The sequence below is a fragment of the Chanodichthys erythropterus genome, chromosome 3 (genome assembly GCF_024489055.1).
Source record: "Chanodichthys erythropterus isolate Z2021 chromosome 3, ASM2448905v1, whole genome shotgun sequence".
In the NCBI taxonomy this organism is placed as follows: domain Eukaryota; kingdom Metazoa; phylum Chordata; class Actinopteri; order Cypriniformes; family Xenocyprididae; genus Chanodichthys; species Chanodichthys erythropterus.
Window position 1 is genome coordinate 67,792,878 of NC_090223.1, and position 19,190 is coordinate 67,812,067.

Genomic DNA, 19,190 nt, shown 5'->3' on the forward strand with positions numbered 1-19,190 from the left:
TTTATATCTTCAGTCATTTTTCTTCTGAAGTAAATGTATCTTGATTTAAGAATGTTTAGATATTTTTGCACAAAAATTCAAACATGTTCAAAACATGAATATCTCCACCCTCATTGTGACCGTCTGTCAGAAACGCTCGGTTTATGATAAATGACGTCTGTTTTGATTGGCTGATGTCATTGCGTCTCTCTCCTCATCTCCTCATTGCTCACCGCTGCTGTTCTGCTTCCAGAAGTGATCAGGAGGAAGTAGATATACTCTTTTTCAAATACTCTTTTTACAGTGACAAGCAACTTTGTAATGATGGTAAACCCAGGAATAAGTTTATTAATAAACCAATAAAAAAAACCTCCAGTCTTTCACATGCATCTAAAAGATGGAGGTTAACTGTGAGTGTGAAGTGGGGGCGGCACGACAGTGTTTTGCCTAGAGTGTCAGTTGAGCTTGTGCCGCCTTTAGAATAGGTTATTATGAAATCCTGCTGACAGTGCTGTTTTTAGTCTTTTACAGTGAATCTGACACACATCTCATCAGTGCTTCATTGAAACACGTTTTTAAACGTTTTTTAAAGTTTATTGTGTGTAATAATGTGTATTTTGCCCAATTAATTTCTATGCACTTGTGAGAAAACTATACTTTAAATATTAATGGTAATAAAATAGTAAATGTTAATATAATTTTGGGACTTTTAAACAAGCACTTAAAAGAGCTTAAAGCTACAGTCCGTAAGTTTCGCCTCTTTGTCGCCATCTCTGTTTGAAACCTGCAATTGCAGTGATTTGTGGAATTATCATCTTTACGTGGGTTGTGCTTCGGCACGGCTCCTCAGCGGATGAAACTAATGTTTTGAGGAGCAGCTGCAGCTATGTGTGTGGGGGGGGGGGGGCTGTCAGGAGTATTGGCAACGCACCAGTGTGGATCTTCACTGTACATCACAATTACAGATTCAACGTCTTGTATGTGTCCAAAAATAAGACGTTTCACCAGATAATGTCATCTGAAGAAGTAACATGTCATCCACTCTTTGTTCTGACAAACTCAAAAATGTAGTTAGTATTATCGTTATTCATAACTATGGATTAAGTGATAATGTGTGCTACTGTAACCTTATTACCCAGTGAACAGTTGAAATGTCTTAACCTGTCCAGCAGAAAAATAGCCATCTCCCTTTGGTCACGCCACCTTTCAAAATCCCTGCCGACATTTATTCTTTTTTTGCATGAGCCCGGTCGCTTTCTCTTTTTTACCTGCTCTCCGCAGTCTGAAGTCTTTTACTTTTTACCACAGTTGTCAGTGATGATTGTCATTTTGAACTTTCTGGATTACAAGCCACCATCCCAAGTTTAAATCCATTCCAGCTGCTGTAAAAAGAGGCTACAAATGATACAACAGTATCCACCGCACACGCCATATAGTTTCTGTTTACTGACATGACGTAATGACGCAAAGACAAACATCAGCAAACTCGTATTTCCCATGAATTCCTACCAGTATCAATCAGATTATAAAACATTCAAGTTTACCATTGTGAATCAAGCTAAGGTAAGGAGAAAGTTTTGAACAGTCATTGATAATGACTTTCCTCAAAATTCATTTTGGAAATTTTTTAACCAAAAAAAGTTACGGACAGCAGCTTTAAGCAGCTGACGGAGAGTTTCATTCCCAACATGCACTAGGGGTTGAACGACTGAGGCGATTTTTTTTAAAGTCAACATTTATGTGATTAAAGGGGACCTATTATGCAAAATTCACTTTTGCATGGTGTTTGGACATAAATGTGTGTTGGCAGTGTGTGTACACAACCACCATATAGTGATAAAAATCCACCCACTCCTTTTTTTTTTAAATTCCCATAAATCATAAGCAGTGTCTCAGAACAAGCCGTTTCCAGATCCCTGGCAGTGTGGCGTCACAAAAGCCACAGGCCCCGCCCACGAATGTTGACAGACAGACCGATTTAACATAGAACCGCCCTGAGTGAGTTCACAGCAAGTTTACGCAGTCAGCCATTGCTGCACTGACGAGAACGTCTCCCAAGCGTTTTAGGTGTTCTGTAGCTGGATGGATTAATCTATATAGCTCTCTCCATTTACTCCCTAAATCTGAGCTGCTGAAAACTTGGTTTTCCAGGAAAATGCTCCCTCAGTTCTGTCAAAATTCGATTATGTCTGCGCAAATCATTTCACACCGGACTGCTTCGTAAACGATTATCAATACAAAGGGACAATACAAAACAGACTGTGCTAAAAATGTACTAATCAAGGATATACAAGTAAAAACTATTCGTGATCAGCTTACAGTATCCAGAGTGATACTGGATACGGCAGTAATGAAGATGAGAGTACTTTATTACAGTTCATCTGAGTTTATTTATGGGTATAAAGTTTTTTTTTTTAAGCACCACCCGAAAGCCATAAGGTCTTAGTGTTTAAAGTCCCTGTAAAGTCATTTTAAAGTATGTGTTCTGAGTTTGTCACACCGCAGAAAAATGTGTTATTAACCACCCAGCCAAATTTTAATGATTAAACAAATCTGCAAGTAAATGAAATAAGTCATCAAAATCTCGAAAAAATAGGCAGCGCTCTCTGCTCTCAAACGCTGGGGGCGTGTCCGCTGTCGGCGCTGAAACCATGCCCACTCGCAAGAGCTGCAGCCTCAACTGACTTGTCAAATGAATCAAATATACTGATCCATATAGAAAAGACAGGGGCGTAGGAGCGATTTTGAACCTGGGGGGGACAGTAAATGCCAGGGGGGTTCAGGGGAACTTCCCCGGATTTTTATATATATATATATATATATATATATATATATATATATATATATATATATATATATATATATATATATATATATATATATAAGCACTTAAATGCTCATTTCTAATGACTTTTGGGAACGGATTGTACTACTTTGTTTGTAGGAGGGTATATGAAGTCACAGACTGGGTAGATTATAAAAACAGAGAGAAGCAATCTAATATAACTACAACCAAATGACTACATACTATGAACTGTATAAAAACATACTTTATTTAATAAAGAACAAATAAATGAAAACACACCATTTAGAAGATGATCGGGCTGGGACAGAGCCTTGTGATAAAGAGGTTGGGGCAGAGCCTGGCGATAGAGAGAGGCTGAGGCAGAGCCAGGTGATGGAGAGAGGCTGATGCAGAGCCAGATGATGGAGAGAGGGTGATGCAGTGATGGAGAGAGGCTGAGGCAGAGCCAGGTGATGCATGGAGGTTGAGCCAGTGATGGAGAGAGGCTGAGGCAGAGCCTGGGGATGCATGGAGTCTGAGGCAGTGATGGAGGGAGGCTGAGGCAGAGCCAGTGATGTAGAGAGGCTGAGGCAGAGCCAGGTGATGGAGAGAGGCTGAGGCAGAGCCAGTGATGGAGAGAGGCTGAGGCAGAGCCAGTGATGGAGAGAGGCTGAGGCAGAGCCAGGGGATGCATGGAGGCTGAGGCAGTTATGGAGAAAGGCTGAGGCAGTGATGGAGGGAGGCTAAGGCAGAGCCAGTGATGGAGAGAGGCTGAAGCAGAGCCTGGGGATGCATGGAGTCTGAGGCAGTGATGGAGGGAGGCTGAGGCAGAGCCAGTGATGGAGAGAGGCTGAAGCAGAGCCTGGGGATGCATGGAGTCTGAGGCAGTGATGGAGGGAGGCTGAGGCAGAGCCAGTGATGTAGAGAGTCTGAGGCAGAGCCAGTGATGTAGAGAGGCTGAGGCAGAGCCAGGGGATGCATGGAGGCTGAGGCAGTTATGGAGGAAGGCTGAGGCAGTGATGGAGGGAGGCTAAGGCAGAGCCAGTGATGGAGAGAGGCTGAAGCAGAGCCTGGGGATGAATGGAGGCTGAGGCAGTGATGGAGGGAGGTTAAGGCAGAGCCTGGGAATTCATGGAGTTTGAGGTAGTGATGGAGGGAGGCTGAGGCAGAGCCAGGTGATAGACATAAACAGCATGTTGACTTAATTGAAGGTCCCAAAAACATGTCTTATTTGATCGTTTGCAGAGATACTGTTCGCAAATTCTTGCTCTATCTAGATGATCCAACTTGTTCTGATGGATGTGACAGATTGCAGTGCTGTTTAGACGGGTCTGTGACATTGTGCTCCTTAGCCAGGTCTTCATTCTTCTTAGGGAACTGAAACTTCTTTCTGCTTCTGCAGAGGAAGAAGGAACAACCAAAAGCAGCCTCACCAATGTCTCTACCTGGCTGAAGAGACTGCGGACCTCTGGCAGCAGATTTTTTAGTATGTTGGTAGCCTCAAGAGTGGTACTATAGTCGAACTGAAGCTTGAACATTGGCAGCTGTACCTCCAGTGAATGCCGATCTAGCTCTGGATATTGGCTGACAACATCTTGCATTTTTCCAGTCAGGAGCACTCTCTCTAATTCATCCAGGACTTGCAGGCTACTCTGTTCAAAGCGCATGGTTAGTTGCATGTCCACAGTATCCAGCATTTTGAAGAAGTCAATGCGGTAATGCTCTTCAGTGGTTGGTGGAACAAATGCTGTTGCATTTCCTGTGAAGCGCTTGGGTGGCTTTCTGGCATGCGGCATCTGGATAGGTTCAATACCTGTGCTGGTGACTAGCTCAGTGGCCTTTGTGTGTATGTGGTGAAACATTTCATCTGACCTTTTTGCCTTCAGAGTTGACTTCACGCAGTCCACAGCTGCCGTCATGCCCATGAGTTCCTGTTGACGTCTGTAGGGAGTAATTCAGACACTCTAGTTCTCCAATCACTTCACAAGCAAGAAGAAGCCCAAGCACCGTGGTCCCCTTTTGGAATCGCTCCAAAAGCCCCCTAGCTTTGATTGTTGTTTCAGAGTAACCAGACGAAGCCATCTCCTCCAGACTGAGCAGCACTGCCTCATACTGCCCAAGAACAGCTCGAATAGCCGATATCCTGACAACCCATCTGGTAGGGCATAAGGGCTTCAGTGTTTTGATGTTCCCATGTTCTGATTTGGCAATCTCTTTAAAGACCGTTTTAAACTTGCCTGACTGGTTGAAGAGGGTTCCAAGTTTGTGGACCAATGACAGTGCATCCATAACCACACAGGATGAACTGCAGGCAGCCTGTGTTACAAGATTGATGCAATGTGGGCCACAGTGGACATAGAGGGCAAGAGGCTGAATCTCCTTGATTTTGGCCTGCACTCCACCAGTCTTGCCAGACATGTTTGCAGCTCCATCGTACGTTTGTCCATGGAGACCAGATAGCGGCAAATTCATTCTCTGGAGGACATCAACGGCAACCCTAGCCAGATTTTCCCCTGTGGTCGAAGACACTTCATAAAGACCGACAAACTCTTCATGAGGTATTAGATCATGGTCCACATACCGGATGCAGATTGACTCCTGCTCTACCCCTGCAACATCTTGGGTGCCATCCATGATGATGGAGTATTGGAGTGTCGGCAAGTTCCTCACAGCAGATGCTATCTCCCGCACAATGTTTAAAGACAGGATCTGCAAAATCTCATTTTGAATTTGAGGGCTGAGAAAATTCGACCTCCTCTCTATCCAACTCTCCAGTCCCTCAACATCCTCTGACCTGAGACGAAGGAGCTGCCTGAAATTTCCCTCACTGTTTTCATGACTGCGAATAGCAGTACCTTGTCTAGCAAGAAACTGCAATGAGCTAACAATTTTTAGCAGATGAGACCTTGCCTGCTGTTGCTGAAGAGCCTTTGCTGATGATAACTGTGTGTCTATTGATTTTGCCTGATGTGTGTGTTGTTATGGCCACTTTGTGTTCTTGAGACATTTCATGTGCTTTAAATTTTTCTATTGCTTTTTTCCAGTTTTGGAATCCTGTAGATACAAATGACTGATCTACACTTTTAGCAAGGGGACTTGTCTGATTTCTAAATGCTTTCATGCAATAGAAACAGAGTATACCTCTCACATCAGGACAGTAGTGTAGCCATGTGTGGTTCTTGTACCATCTATCCTGGAAACTAAGTGTCTTGCTTGCAAGCTGCTGCTGAATGATACATCCTGCCTTAGGTTGATATGGCCTTTGATGCTCTGTCTGACCTGCTCTGAAACCCTGGCTTTTTTTTCTCAAATCATCCCATTTTCATAACAGTATTATTTGAGCTGCACGCGCTGAATGAACACCCGTAAAATGAAGCGCTTTGCTAGAAGGTTAATTAACTCAACGGGACACATCCTATATATATAGGGTAATTCATATATATTTATACAAGATATACATAAAATTACAACTTATATTTGCACAAAATCATGCACGCATGTACTTGAACTAAGTAATGTAGTCAGCTGGTGTCGTGAATTTGTTCATCCTGTAATAACACGCCGAAACACAGCAACTAGAATTCATAATATTTTCAAATAAATCAAATAAATTTGTAGTTCTGACGACTGTTGAAACGGCTAACAGCACCACATATCCCAGATATATTGTAAACTTCTTGTGAACCTTCTGAGAGCGTTTTGTTGGCTTTCCTCTGGTAGTTGTAGCTGCTGTCACCATAGACTTAAACAGGGCGCGCAGCTGTGACCGGTCCCAAATATGGCGGCGGGCATAGCGGAAGTGGCGTCTTTGAAACCCATGTATAAGGCGGCCTCCTGTATCTTTGCTAGTCGATTTTATTTCATCCAGTGACATGATGGGTTTTAACTTCATTCAGGAGATTTTGGGTAACTGCACAACTGACAGACTTTGAGCGCACCGCCAATGGTGCGTGTGTGTGTGTGTGTAACCATAGCGACAAAACGACCAACTTTCGGAACCTGCACTGAAGCCTATAATTTCGTTTTTAAAAATGTAATTATGCATTTAAAAGTTGCAGAATGGATTAATTTGGAGACTCTGAAATCGGCAGAGATAGGCAGGCAATGCAAAACAAAATCTGACATTGGGAAATAGTGAGGGGGACAAAACTTAGATTTTGAAATGTGGGGGGGATGTGTCCCCACGTATAATGGCTCCTACGCCCCTGTAAAAAGAATCATGTTAGAGGTTTGCAAAATTTATTAGAGTTACTGTGGACTACCTACTTATTATAACAGAAGCACACACGGCAACTTACACTCATTGGTGGGCACGAACTGCCGACTGGTGTCGAGACGACAAATGACGGCGCCGCGAGACGGGAGGATGAAGGCCGGGACGGGAGGGGGGCCGAAGCCTGCTCAGTCACATTCACCAAAAACAGCGGATTATCTGTGAATCCCAGCTGTATGATGAAAGTTTGTAAAACTATCTGGTGTAGAACGATCACTTTAGAGACTAAATTAATCCACCCCTTCTTCATATCATCGTTTTAGGAAATTTAAATAAGGAGACCGAGCTGGGTGTAGGAGCCTGTCATGATCACCGTCTGTTCCTGTCAGTTCCCGGACTTCATTTCCCATAATCCTCCCTGCCAGTCACATGCACACACTCCACTCCAATCATCATCTGCCACATGCACCTGAAGCTTGTTATCTGGACTATAAATGACTCACACACACACCTCGTGATCGCGAAGTCTTGTTTACCCTGTGTGACATTTCTGAGCGTTTCCCTGTGTTTATTGTCTGCCTGTTTATTGTTACCGATTCTGCCTGTTTCCTGTTTATTGACCCGTTGCTGCCTGTCCTGACCCTTGCTTTGTATACCGACCTGTGAGTGATATCTGCCAGTCCTGACTTCTGCCTGTATCTGGATTACGATTCTGTCTACCCTCTGCTCTACCTGTTTGATCCTGTTTGACCCTGCCTGTACGACCACGCTTACCTTTAATAAAACGCTGCATTTGGATCCCCTGCCTGAGTCCCCCTTCGTTACAGAGCTCGTTACAGTGATCGTTCTACACCGGATAGTTTTACAAACTTTCATCATACAGCTGGGATTCACAGATAATCCGCTGTTTTTGGTGAATGTGACTGAGCAGGCTTCGGCCCCCCTCCCGTCCTGGCCTTCATCCTCCCGTCTCGCGGCGCCGTCATTTGTCGTCTCGACACCAGTCGGCAGTTCGTGCCCACCAATAAGTGTAAGTTGCCATGTGTGCTTCTGTTATAATAAGTAGGTAGTCCACAGTAACTCTAATAAATTTTGCAAACCTCTAACATGATTCTTTTTACAGGGGCGTAGGAGCCATTATACGTGGGGACACGTCCCCCCCACATTTCAAAATCTAAGTTTTGTCCCCCTCACTATTTCCCAATGTCAAATTTTGTTTTGCATTGCCTGCCTATCTCTGCCGATTTCAGAGTCTCCAAATTAATCCATTCTGCAACTTTTAAATGCATAATTAATTTTTTTAAAACGAAATTATAGGCTTCAGTGCAGGATCCGAAAGTTGGTTGTTTTGTCGCTATGGTTACACACACACACACGCACCGTTGGCGGTGCGCTCAAAGTCTGTCAGTTGTGCAGTTACCCAAAATCTCCTGAATGAAGTTAAAACCCATCATGTCACTGGATGAAATAAAATCAACTAGCAAAGATACAGGAGGCCGCCTTATAAACGAGTGTGTGGAGGATATTGTCATTTCGCCGTAAGGTTTTGATGGCGTCATTTATTTATAAGGAGGGCAACACTCCAGTCCAAAAGGTGGCGCTAATGCACCTAAAACGGTTTATTTTATGTATGCTTCAGCAGCCGGTGTTTATTTCTTGTATGTAAATGTAACCAACCGTAACATAGAAGGAAAGAAAAACGTGGAAGTAAAAATACTGAAATAAATACTGATCAGTGATAACATATTTTTGGTGGTTTTGTGTGCATTTTGGCGGTTTTTGAACAGTTTTTGGGCTGGAATTTATCAGCTGGATCTGCCAAACAGATTTGGACGGTTGACGTTAACGTTACAACTAAACAACAATATTATTCACAGACGCACTTTGTATTTGAGGTAGGAGTAGGCTAATTCAGCCAATGAAATGGCAGATTTCTGGTTTTCAGTTTGATCATTAGTTTTATTGTATTTTGAAACTCTCAAATTTAGCCTACTTTTTTAATTTTATGTTGTGTAAAACAGGCAAATGATAGCTAATTAGCTAATGTGAATTCAATGTGCCATTGATACGTGTCCATAAACTATGTAGAAGTAACATTAGTCAAAATGTTCACACAGAGATGAGCATCCTACAATACTTTAAGAGGAAGAGGACAGAGCTTGTAAGTTGTATGAATAGCTACATACAGTATATTCTAAAATTCACATAGTAAAAGTACTTTAGATCAGTAAAATTATTAAGTCAACATGCTCTTTATGTCTATCTCACAAAGAGCATGTTGGCTCTGCCTCAGCCTCTCTCCATCACCTGGCTCTGCCTCAGCCTCTCTCCTTCACCTGGCTCTGCCTCAGCCTCTCTCCATCACCTGGCTCTGCCTCAGCCTCTCTCCATCACCTGGCTCTGCCTCAGACTCTCTCCATCACCTGGCTCTGCCTCAGCCTCTCTCCATCACCTGGCTCTGCCTCAGACTCTCTCCATCACCTGGCTCTGCCTCAGCCTCTCTCCATCACCTGGCTCTGCCTCAGACTCTCTCCATCACTGCATCACCCTCTCTCCATCACCTGGCTCTGCCTCAGCCTCTCTCCATCACCTGGCTCTGCCTCAGCCTCTCTCCATCACCTGGCTCTGCATCAGCCTCTCTCCATCACCTGGCTCTGCATCAGACTCTCTCCATCACCTGGCTCTGCCTCAGCCTCTCTCCATCACCTGGCTCTGCCTCAGCCTCTCTCCATCACCTGGCTCTGCCTCAGACTCTCTCCATCACCTGGCTCTGCCTCAGCCTCTCTCCATCACCTGGCTCTGCCTCAGACTCTCTCCATCACTGCATCACCCTCTCTCCATCACCTGGCTCTGCCTCAGCCTCTCTCCATCACCTGGCTCTGCCTCAGCCTCTCTCCATCACCTGGCTCTGCCTCAGCCTCTCTCCATCACCTGGCTCTGCCTCAGCCTCTCTCCATCACTGCATCACCCTCTCTCCATCACCTGGCTCTGCCTCAGACTCTCTCTATCGCCAGGCTCTGCCCCAACCTCTTTATCACAAGGCTCTGTCCCAGCCTGATCATCTTCTAAATGGTGTGTTTTCATTTATTTGTTCTTTATTAAATAAAGTATGTTTTTATACAGTTCATAGTATGTAGTCATTTGGTTGTAGTTATATTAGATTGCTTCTCTCTGTTTTTATAATCTACCCAGTCTGTCACTTCATATACCCTCCTACAAACAAAGTAGAACAATCCGTTCCCAAAAGTCATTAGAAATGAGCATTTAAGTGTTAGGTGCGTCATTGACAGTTATATAGTGTTAGGGGAGGGGCTATGCTCTGGGGCTCCAGTGCGTCATCAGACCCCCGTTTTAGCTCTGCCCAAATAATCCTGAACAGAGACTTGGTGAAAAACTGTTTAACGCTCTAAGTTCACAATGTGCATTACACAATTTTCAGTCTTTATAAATGTTACAAATGTATTGCTGAAACACATTACAAAGTGTTTAGAAACAATTCTCAGAATTGACTTTACAGGGACTCTGTGTAATTCGCTATGTATGTTAGTGATGATAATACAAGGGATAAGAGAGAGTTTATGGATAATATTATAATGCACACTTGCAGTGATTTTCTAAAGTGAAAACGGATGCTTCATCTTTTGTGTGAAGTACAATAAACGTCACAAAACTCATCTGTATAGTTTTGGCCATCATTCGGACGGTACAACAGGCTTGTACTAATATAGTGGATAAAAACAAGAAAACAATATAAGTTATAACCGTAATTTAACTAAACTATACCAGATCTGTCTCCATGCAGCATATATTCACAGTTTCTGACATTATAGTACGTTCTGACTGAATCCTGTCACCGGAGAATCAGCTCATGAAGCTCCGCCCTCTTAAGCCGATCACAGCAGCTCATTTGCATTTAAAGGGACCACACTGAAACGGCTCGTTTTTGCTCAACCACTAAAAGTGGCAATGTTAACATGCTATAAAAAATTATCTTTGAGGTATTTTGAGCTAAAACTTCACATACATACTCTGGGAACATCAGAGACTTATTTTACATCTTGTAAAATGGGGCATAATAGGTCCCCTTTAAAGTCGAGTCTATGTCAACTAGTCAATGATGATGTCATTAATAAACAAATAAGGTATTAGAAATGTACAATAATAAAAGCACAAAATTTCATCAAATAGAGCTTGTGTTTAATATGATGGTTTAATCCTTACATCTACTGCAAAACAGTATGTTGTTAGTCTGGAGAGTATTTAGTCCGTCTCTACCTGCTCTTTACAATCCCATGGTGCCGTAGAACTTCTTTTTAAAAGATGTAATATAAGTCTAAGGTGTCCCCTGAATGTGTCTGTGAAGTTTCAGCTCAAAATACCTAATAGATTTTTTTTTTATTAATTTTTTTAACTGCCTATTATATTATATTTTGGGGCATCATTAAATATGAGCCGATTTACGCTGCGGCCCCTTTAAATTCTCGTGCTCTCCGCCCACGGAGCTCGCGCTTGCCTTAAACAGTGCATAAACAAAGTTTACACAGCTAATATAACCCTCAAAATGGATCTTTACAAAGTGTTCGTCATGCAGCATGTCTAATCGTGTAAGTATGGTATTTATTTGGATGTTTACATTTGATTCTGAATGAGTTTGATAGCGCTCCGTGGCTAAAGCTAATATTACACACTGTTGGAGAGATTTATAAAGAATGAAGTTGTGTTTATGAATTATACAGACTGCAAGTGTTAAAAAATGAAAATAACGACGGCTCTTGTCTCCGTGAAAACAGTAATAAACGATGGTAACTTTAACCAACAGTAGCCTACATTAGCAACATGCTAACGAAACATTTAGAAAGACAATTTACAAATATCACTAAAAATATCATGATATCATGGATCATGTCAGTTATTACTGCTCCATCTGCCATTTTTCACTGTTGTTCTTGCTTGCTTACCTAGTCTGATGATTCAGCTGTGCACAGATCCAGACATTAATACTGGCTGCCCTTGTGTAATGCCTTGAACATGAGCTGGCATATGCAAATATTGGGGGCGTACATATTAATGATCCCGACTGTTACGTAAAAGTCGGTGTTATGTTGAGATTCCCCTTTTCTTCGGAGGTCTTTTAAACAAATGAGATTTATATAAGAAGGAGGAAGTAATGGTGTTTGAGACTCACTGTATGTCATTTCCATGTACTGAACTCTTGTTATTCAACTATGCCGAGGTAAATTCAATTTTTAATTCTAGGGCACCTTTAAAACTTTATGAAGACAGCCAGATGTGTACTAAAAATGATGTGCCATACTTCATGTTCACGACAGTTCTTTTGTCTTTGGGTCATTATATTTCTCACAGATTTCTGCTCTCTCTAAATCAGATACAGATAAAGTAGCTCAGTAAAGATTACATTTATATGAACACAATAGTGACAGAGTTAATTCTACATTCATCCGATCAATATTGAGAATCCAGATGGTATAATCAATCATGTCTTGTGGAGCGCTCTTGGAGATTGCATTTATTTGTCATTAACTGTTTGATACAGCGCATAAATGTGGACTTCACAGATTTCTGATCCTGTTGCGCCCTCTATAGGCCATGACCAGCGACTAGTCAACGACATGCTTAAAGCCTCATGGCAGAGTATTAAAGTCGATTAGTCAGTGCAACCCCTAACATGCACTCATTAAGAGTTCTTTTATTTCGTTAAAGCTGCAGTCCGCGATTTTTCCTCTTTGTCGCCATCTCTTGTTTAAAACCTGCAATTGCAGTCATATGCAGAACAGTTATCTGTACGTACGTTGTGCCTCAGCACAGCTCGTCAGCGCGGATGAATCTAATGCTTGCTGTCAGTCTCCGCACCGGTGTGGATACTGCACTTCAGAATCACAGATTCTACATCTTGAAATATACCAATATAAGAATTTCACTGGAAAATATCAGCTGAACAAGTAAGTAACATTTATGCCACTTTTATTCTGACCAACTGAGGAAAAAAGCATTAGGCCTACAATAAATCGCGCTGCCAATGATGATTAAATCTAACGATCGCTTAGCTCGGATCATGCCAAACTGTGCAAATTATTATTACTGTTATATTGTTCTCAAAGTGTTAATGTTAACAACATCAGCATTGCGTGACTATGTGTATATTAGCCTTACCTGTAGATTTCAATTTCTGTAGCCACTCTGTCCAAAGTCTTTTGCTTTTTGACTACGAGTGAATCTCCAGTTGTCACTGATGATTGTCATTTGGATCTTTCTGCGTTACAATCCTCCATCAAAATGATAAGTTTAATTATTTAAGCTGCTGTTTGAAAAGGCTATAAATGATCCACTACCGGCAGTGTCCTCACATGAAATAACTGACTAGCCTGGACGGGACTCCTTCCTTTCTGTTTACAGACGTGACGTAATGAAGCACAGAGGAACGGCTGCATGCTTGAATTTCCCGCGGAAATCCACCATGTTGCTCTTATTATAAAACATTATTACAAGCTTACCGTTGTGAATCGAGACAAGATAATTAGATAGTTTTGAACACTGGCTGGTTATGTACTTGTTCAGAAGTTGATTTTGGATAATTTTTAACCAAAAAAAGTTGCGGACTGCAGCTTTAACGTAATTTTAAAGGATTTGATTTCCACATACGTGACTCAGTGTATTAATTTCTGTCTCTTCATCACTGTAAAGCTGAAACTACTGATCAAGCATTTATTCAATGTACATGTCATCTTGAATGGTAAAAAATGGTAAAACTGCAATAAATGCACAGCTGTCTGGAGAGTCTCTCAAAACTGTTATATTTTATTCCCTCAGAACACTTTATTACATTTTTCAAAATTTCTAATATTCTGAAGAAACAGTCAGGAGCTCATCTGATTTCAGATATTAATCTGAATGATAAAGTGATCAGGTTATCACACTCTCAGGAGCTCATTGTATTGTGATTCAGATCATGTCATCCTACTTTCCTGAGGGCAGAAAACTGGAAACCCACTGTACGTGTCTTTATTGATTGATTGATTTAATATTTCATCTCTTCCAGATTTTCTGGCTGTAATCTCTCAAATCAGCATTGTGAAATTGTGTCATCAGCTCTACAATCCTCAAACTCTGTCCTGAGAGAGCTGGATCTGAGTAAAAATGACCTACAGGACTCTGGTGTCAGCTTCATTTCTGATGGACTCAAGAGTCCAAACTGTCGGCTGCAGATCCTGAGGTATTAAAGAACATAATAGAAATCATATACAGTCAGACGGCCACAATGTTAATGTGTGTCTGTAGATGATCTGACTGTGCGTGTTTTTAGGTGATCCGTCTCTTTGTGTTTGTTCTGCTCACAATGTTAATATGTTTCTGCAGCTGATTTGACTGTTGATGTGTGTTTTCTGCTCTCTTTCAGACTTGTTTGCTGTAATCTCACTGCTCAGCGTTGTGAAATTGTGTCATCAGCTCTACAATCCTCAAACTCTGTCCTGAGAGAGCTGGATCTGAGTTACAATGACCTACAGGACTCTGGTGTCAACTTAATTTCTGATGGACTGAAGAGTCCAAACTGTCAGCTGCAGATCCTGAGGTATTTAAGAACATATAATGGATAAAATACAATCAGACGGTCACAGTGTTCATGTGTGTCTGTAGATGATCTGACTGTTGATGTGTGTTTTCTGCTCTCTTTCAGACTTGCTGGCTGTAATCTCTCAGATCAGCGTTGTGAAATTGTGTCTTCAGCTCTACAATCCTCAAACTCTGTCCTGAGAGAGCTGGATCTGAGTTACAATGACCTACAGGACTCTGGTGTCAGCTTCATTTCTGATGGACTGAAGAGTCCCAACTGTCAGCTGCAGATCCTGAGGTATTTAAAAACATACAATGGATAAAGTACAGTCAGACGGTCATAATGTTCATGTGTGTCTGTAGATGATCTGACTGTTGATGTGTGTTTTCTGCTCTCTTTCAGACTTGTTTGCTGTAATCTCACTGCTCAGTGTTGTGAAATTGTGTCTTCAGCTCTACAATCCTCAAACTCTGTCCTGAGAGAGCTGGATCTGAGTTACAATGACCTACAGGACTCTGGTGTCAGCTTCATTTCTGATGGACTGAAGAGTCCAAACTGTCAGCTGCAGATCCTGAGGTATTTAAGAACATATAATGGATAAAATACAATCAGACGGTCAAAACTCACTGACAGAAGGCTGCTTTCAATTTCCATGTGCACTTTGTGAAGGGCGCTCACACAAGTGGCTTTGTGCGACTCTTTTAAGTGTTTAAATGTAGCCTACTTGCATCTCAACATGCTTTTATAATGTGAAATTAATGTAAACAGACAGGACAAAACATCTTATATTTCAAGAGTAATCTGTGCATTATTATGAATGCAGCTTATTCTTCCACTGTCTATGATGACATCAGTAATAATCAAACAACAGTAAAGCTGAGAAAGAGAAAAATCCCTCACAGCATTTGAATGGAAAACGTTCATATACTCTTAAATACTAAAAGCACTCTTTGTTTATTGCTTGTAATGTTTCATTGTTCCTCTTTATTATATAGACTAGCCTACTTGCTTTTATGTTTTGAAGCTGTTTATAGCCTATATTTAAAAATCTTAACATACAATTTTATTCATTATTTTTTAAGCTAGTAATTATTTAAAAAGCTCTTACAATTACATCGACTATGTATTAAATAAAAAAAAAACAAGTTTGCGAAACGAATTAATAAGAAAAAAGTGGATCAAGAATAGTTTTGGAATCGGATTGTGACTCCCAGAATCGGAATCGGATCAGATCATGAGGTGCCTAAAGATTCCCACCCTTAATAAAGGGGATTGTAGGTGAATTTGATTGGATGATTCCACAGCTTTTCCTGCAAGACTGGACTTAGATGGTCAAAGGCACTTTTCAGCTCACTTTCACCCCCATGAAAATGAGTTTCTTGATTGCTGATCACTTCATAAGGTTGTCCTCGATGAGCTACAAAGTGACGTAGTGCCATCAAGAAACTGTCAGTATCAACACTAGTCAGCAGTTCTACCTGAACACACCTAGTGGTTTGACACTTGAAAAGTAGTCCCCATCTCTTCTCAGTCTTGAGGAGATCAAACTCAGGTGAAATGTTATACAGTTGACTACTAGATGAAAAAACAAAAACAAAACAAAAAACTTTTAGATGTGGAAAAAAATTCCACTCCTTTCAAAATCCTTTCTTTGGGCCTGTTGCAAGAGGAGAAGTTGAATCTGAGTCTTGTCAAGAGAAGAGTGAGCTCATTACATGATTTATATTGCTGAACATTGAAAGTCAAAGGGTTCTCTTCAGAATCTTGGCCACTGATCTTGGTCAGAATAAAGGAAAGAAGGGGCTTGACTCCAATGGTTAAAGGAACACTCCACTTTTTTTGAAAATAGGCTCATTTTCCAACTCCCCTAGAGTTAAACAGTTGAGTTTTACCGTTTTTGAATCCATTCAGCCGATCTCCGGTTCTGACGGTACCACTTTTAGCATAGCTTAGCATAGTTCATTGAATCTGATTAGACCGTTAGCATCTTGCTTAAAAATGACCAAAGAGTTTCAATATGTTCAATATGAGATGCTAACAGTCTAATCAGATTCAATGAACTATGATAAGCTATGCTAAAAGTGGTACTGCCAGACCCAGAGATCGGCTGAATGGATTCAAAAACGGTAAAACTCAACTGTTTAACTCTAGGGGAGTTGGAAAATGATCCTATTTTCAAAAAAAGTGGAGTGTTCCTTTAAGCTTGGCTAGATCAGTAAGGCTCTTGCCTCTGGTGATGTCATCAGCTGGATTGCTGTTCGTGTCAACATGGCGCCATTGTTCGGGAGTAGAGTGCTCTAGGACAGGGGTCTCCAAACTTGTTCCTGGAAGGCCACTGTCCTGCAGAGTTTAGCTCCAACCCCAAACTCTGCAGGACAGTGGCCCGCCAGGACTGAGTTTGGAGTCCCCTGCTCTTGGATTTCAGTAATGCGATTAGCAACAAATACTGTAGTGTCAGGTTGATTAATTGTCAATAATACATTTAATCGATGAAACTAATTGACCGTCGATTAAACATGTTCGTGCACGTGTATGCTGCTCAACCGCGAAACATGTAAAGCAGACACGGGGAAAAAGAAGCGAGTGCGATGGAGTTATGTTTGGGACCATTTTACAACTAGAGTTGCACCTTCATCATGACTGTAAGTTTGCACATTCACAGCGCATTTGTGCATTGCGCATTTTATGCAAATGTAAGTTGTAATATTTTGTTTATTTTGTGCAGGCTTATCTATAGGCTATCTGATTTATCTCATATAGGATGCATTTGGTTAAGAATTAACACGTGCCTTGATCAGCTTCAGCTTCAGCGCGCGCAGCTCAAATAGCAATGCACAACTAATAAAGACTATGATTGGGACTGTCATATTACATAACATCAATGAGAACACTATTTTAATAAATCGTTGTGAATTCATTGGGTTTAGATGCCTTTTTAAGTGTGTTGTTCCAGGAAGAGTGCGTTCACAGCAATACACATTCTGACAAGCACACACCTGAGGCTGCATTGTTGACACGTTGTATTATTTGTTATATTTGATTATTAGATAATTAACTTAATAAATGATTCTCATTTTACATTCCTACTAGCCCTTTATTTAGATTAAAATCCCTTGTCATTCTTTGTTGAGGAACATGGCGTTTTGAGAAGCATTTGCACACCCTGTCATGATGTTGCCTATATGCCAATACAGTAGACACACATTTCAGTATTAAAGTTAACGGTTAATAGATTAATTGATAGTAAATTTAAACAGCGATTGATAATGGAAATTTGTGTAAGTCGACATCCCAGTTGAGGACAGTCATTGAATCAGACCACAGTTTTGTTTGCTGAATAAGCAGCTCAAGTTCCCCCTGCAACAAATTTGCTAACTGAACCCCGGTGAGGGCAGCACACAATTCAAGATGAGGTATGGAATTTGATTTAGGAGGGGCAACTCTTGATCGTGCCATCACAAAGGAGACTAGAACTTCACTCTCATGGTTTACAATGCTCAGGTAGGCTACTGACCCATAAGCTTGTTCAGAGGCATCACAAAATACATGCAACTCTCTCCTAATGGAATTGCCATCAAGTTCAACAGGACCATATGATCCCTGAAGAGCACATACAATTAACTTTACTATTTATCTGCTTCACACTTTGCCCCAATTCCATAACAAGCTCCTTCATCTCTAGTAAGAGAGAGTCACAAGATTCAGAATAACTCTCTGCAATAGATCAGGTACTGCTCTAGACTGGGGCTGAGGAAACTAAAGGACTGGTACGAGAGGGTTTCGAACTAGGAAGTGTCCTCTCATAGTACTCAAGATAGACTGGAGGCTTGGTCTGTCTTGAAGACTGTCGACAAGATGATACATGGCATTGGCTGATTGATCGATCTTGGTCCATTGGAACACTCAGCTCCAGCTCGAAGGACCATGTAAATGACTCTTAGGATACTGCACAACAGGTCACAACAGGCTGCAGCTGTCAAAGTGGGCGGAGCTTCAGTGACATCAACAGTCTCATAGGGATTTTCAACATGATCCGCCTGTGTGTCTGTAGATGGTCTGACTGTGTGTGTCTGTAGATGATCTGACCTGACTGTGTGTGTCTGTAAATGATCTGACTGTTGTGTGTCTGTAGATGATCTGACTGTGTGTGTCTGTAGATGATCTGACTGTGTGTGTCTGTAGATCAGTAATTCTTAAAGTGTGGTCCGCGGACCACTAGTGGTCCGCCATCGCCCCCTAGTGGTCCGCGAAAAGATGACCTAAACTAGGCAAGTGTTTATAAAATCGTCACTTATTTAAGTAGATTTTTAATGTACTTACGAAACAGTTCTTGCCATTCTGTTTTAATAACATAAAAATGGATCGGTGACTAAACCAAAGAGGAGTCAAAAGAAAAGATCAAGCGTCCAATGAATGCAGCAAAACTACAGCACCACAAAGGCCCACTAAAGCCGGAACCGAAGATACCGAGTCACGGCCACTGGCCACTGGCCACCACACTCCCGCATACCACGGAGCTAGCGCACCGTGGAAAACCATGTGAGAAAGTTAAGCGAAAATATCACAATGAGTACATGAAGTTTGGATTTTTCTGGACTGGGGATCTTGAGGATCCTAGACCTCACTGTGTTTTGTGTTATGAA

General features: G+C 41.6%; 2 protein-coding genes across 5 annotated transcripts in view; both read left to right on the plus strand.

The window, feature by feature from the left end:
* Positions 1-19,190, plus strand: part of LOC137006201 (gastrula zinc finger protein XlCGF57.1-like) — a 703,714-nt gene that overhangs the window by 404,424 nt on the left and 280,100 nt on the right. The window lies entirely within an intron of this gene.
* The window catches only part of LOC137005906 (NACHT, LRR and PYD domains-containing protein 12-like), an 85,819-nt gene that overhangs the window by 53,388 nt on the left and 13,241 nt on the right, over positions 1-19,190 (plus strand). For all 4 annotated transcript variants that reach the window (XM_067366480.1, XM_067366479.1, XM_067366481.1 and 1 more), the window contains 4 exons: positions 14,035-14,208; positions 14,392-14,565; positions 14,671-14,844; positions 14,950-15,123. In XM_067366480.1, the coding sequence (XP_067222581.1) occupies positions 14,035-14,208; positions 14,392-14,565; positions 14,671-14,844; positions 14,950-15,123 (696 nt within the window). The remainder of the gene's footprint in view (positions 1-14,034; positions 14,209-14,391; positions 14,566-14,670; positions 14,845-14,949; positions 15,124-19,190) is intronic.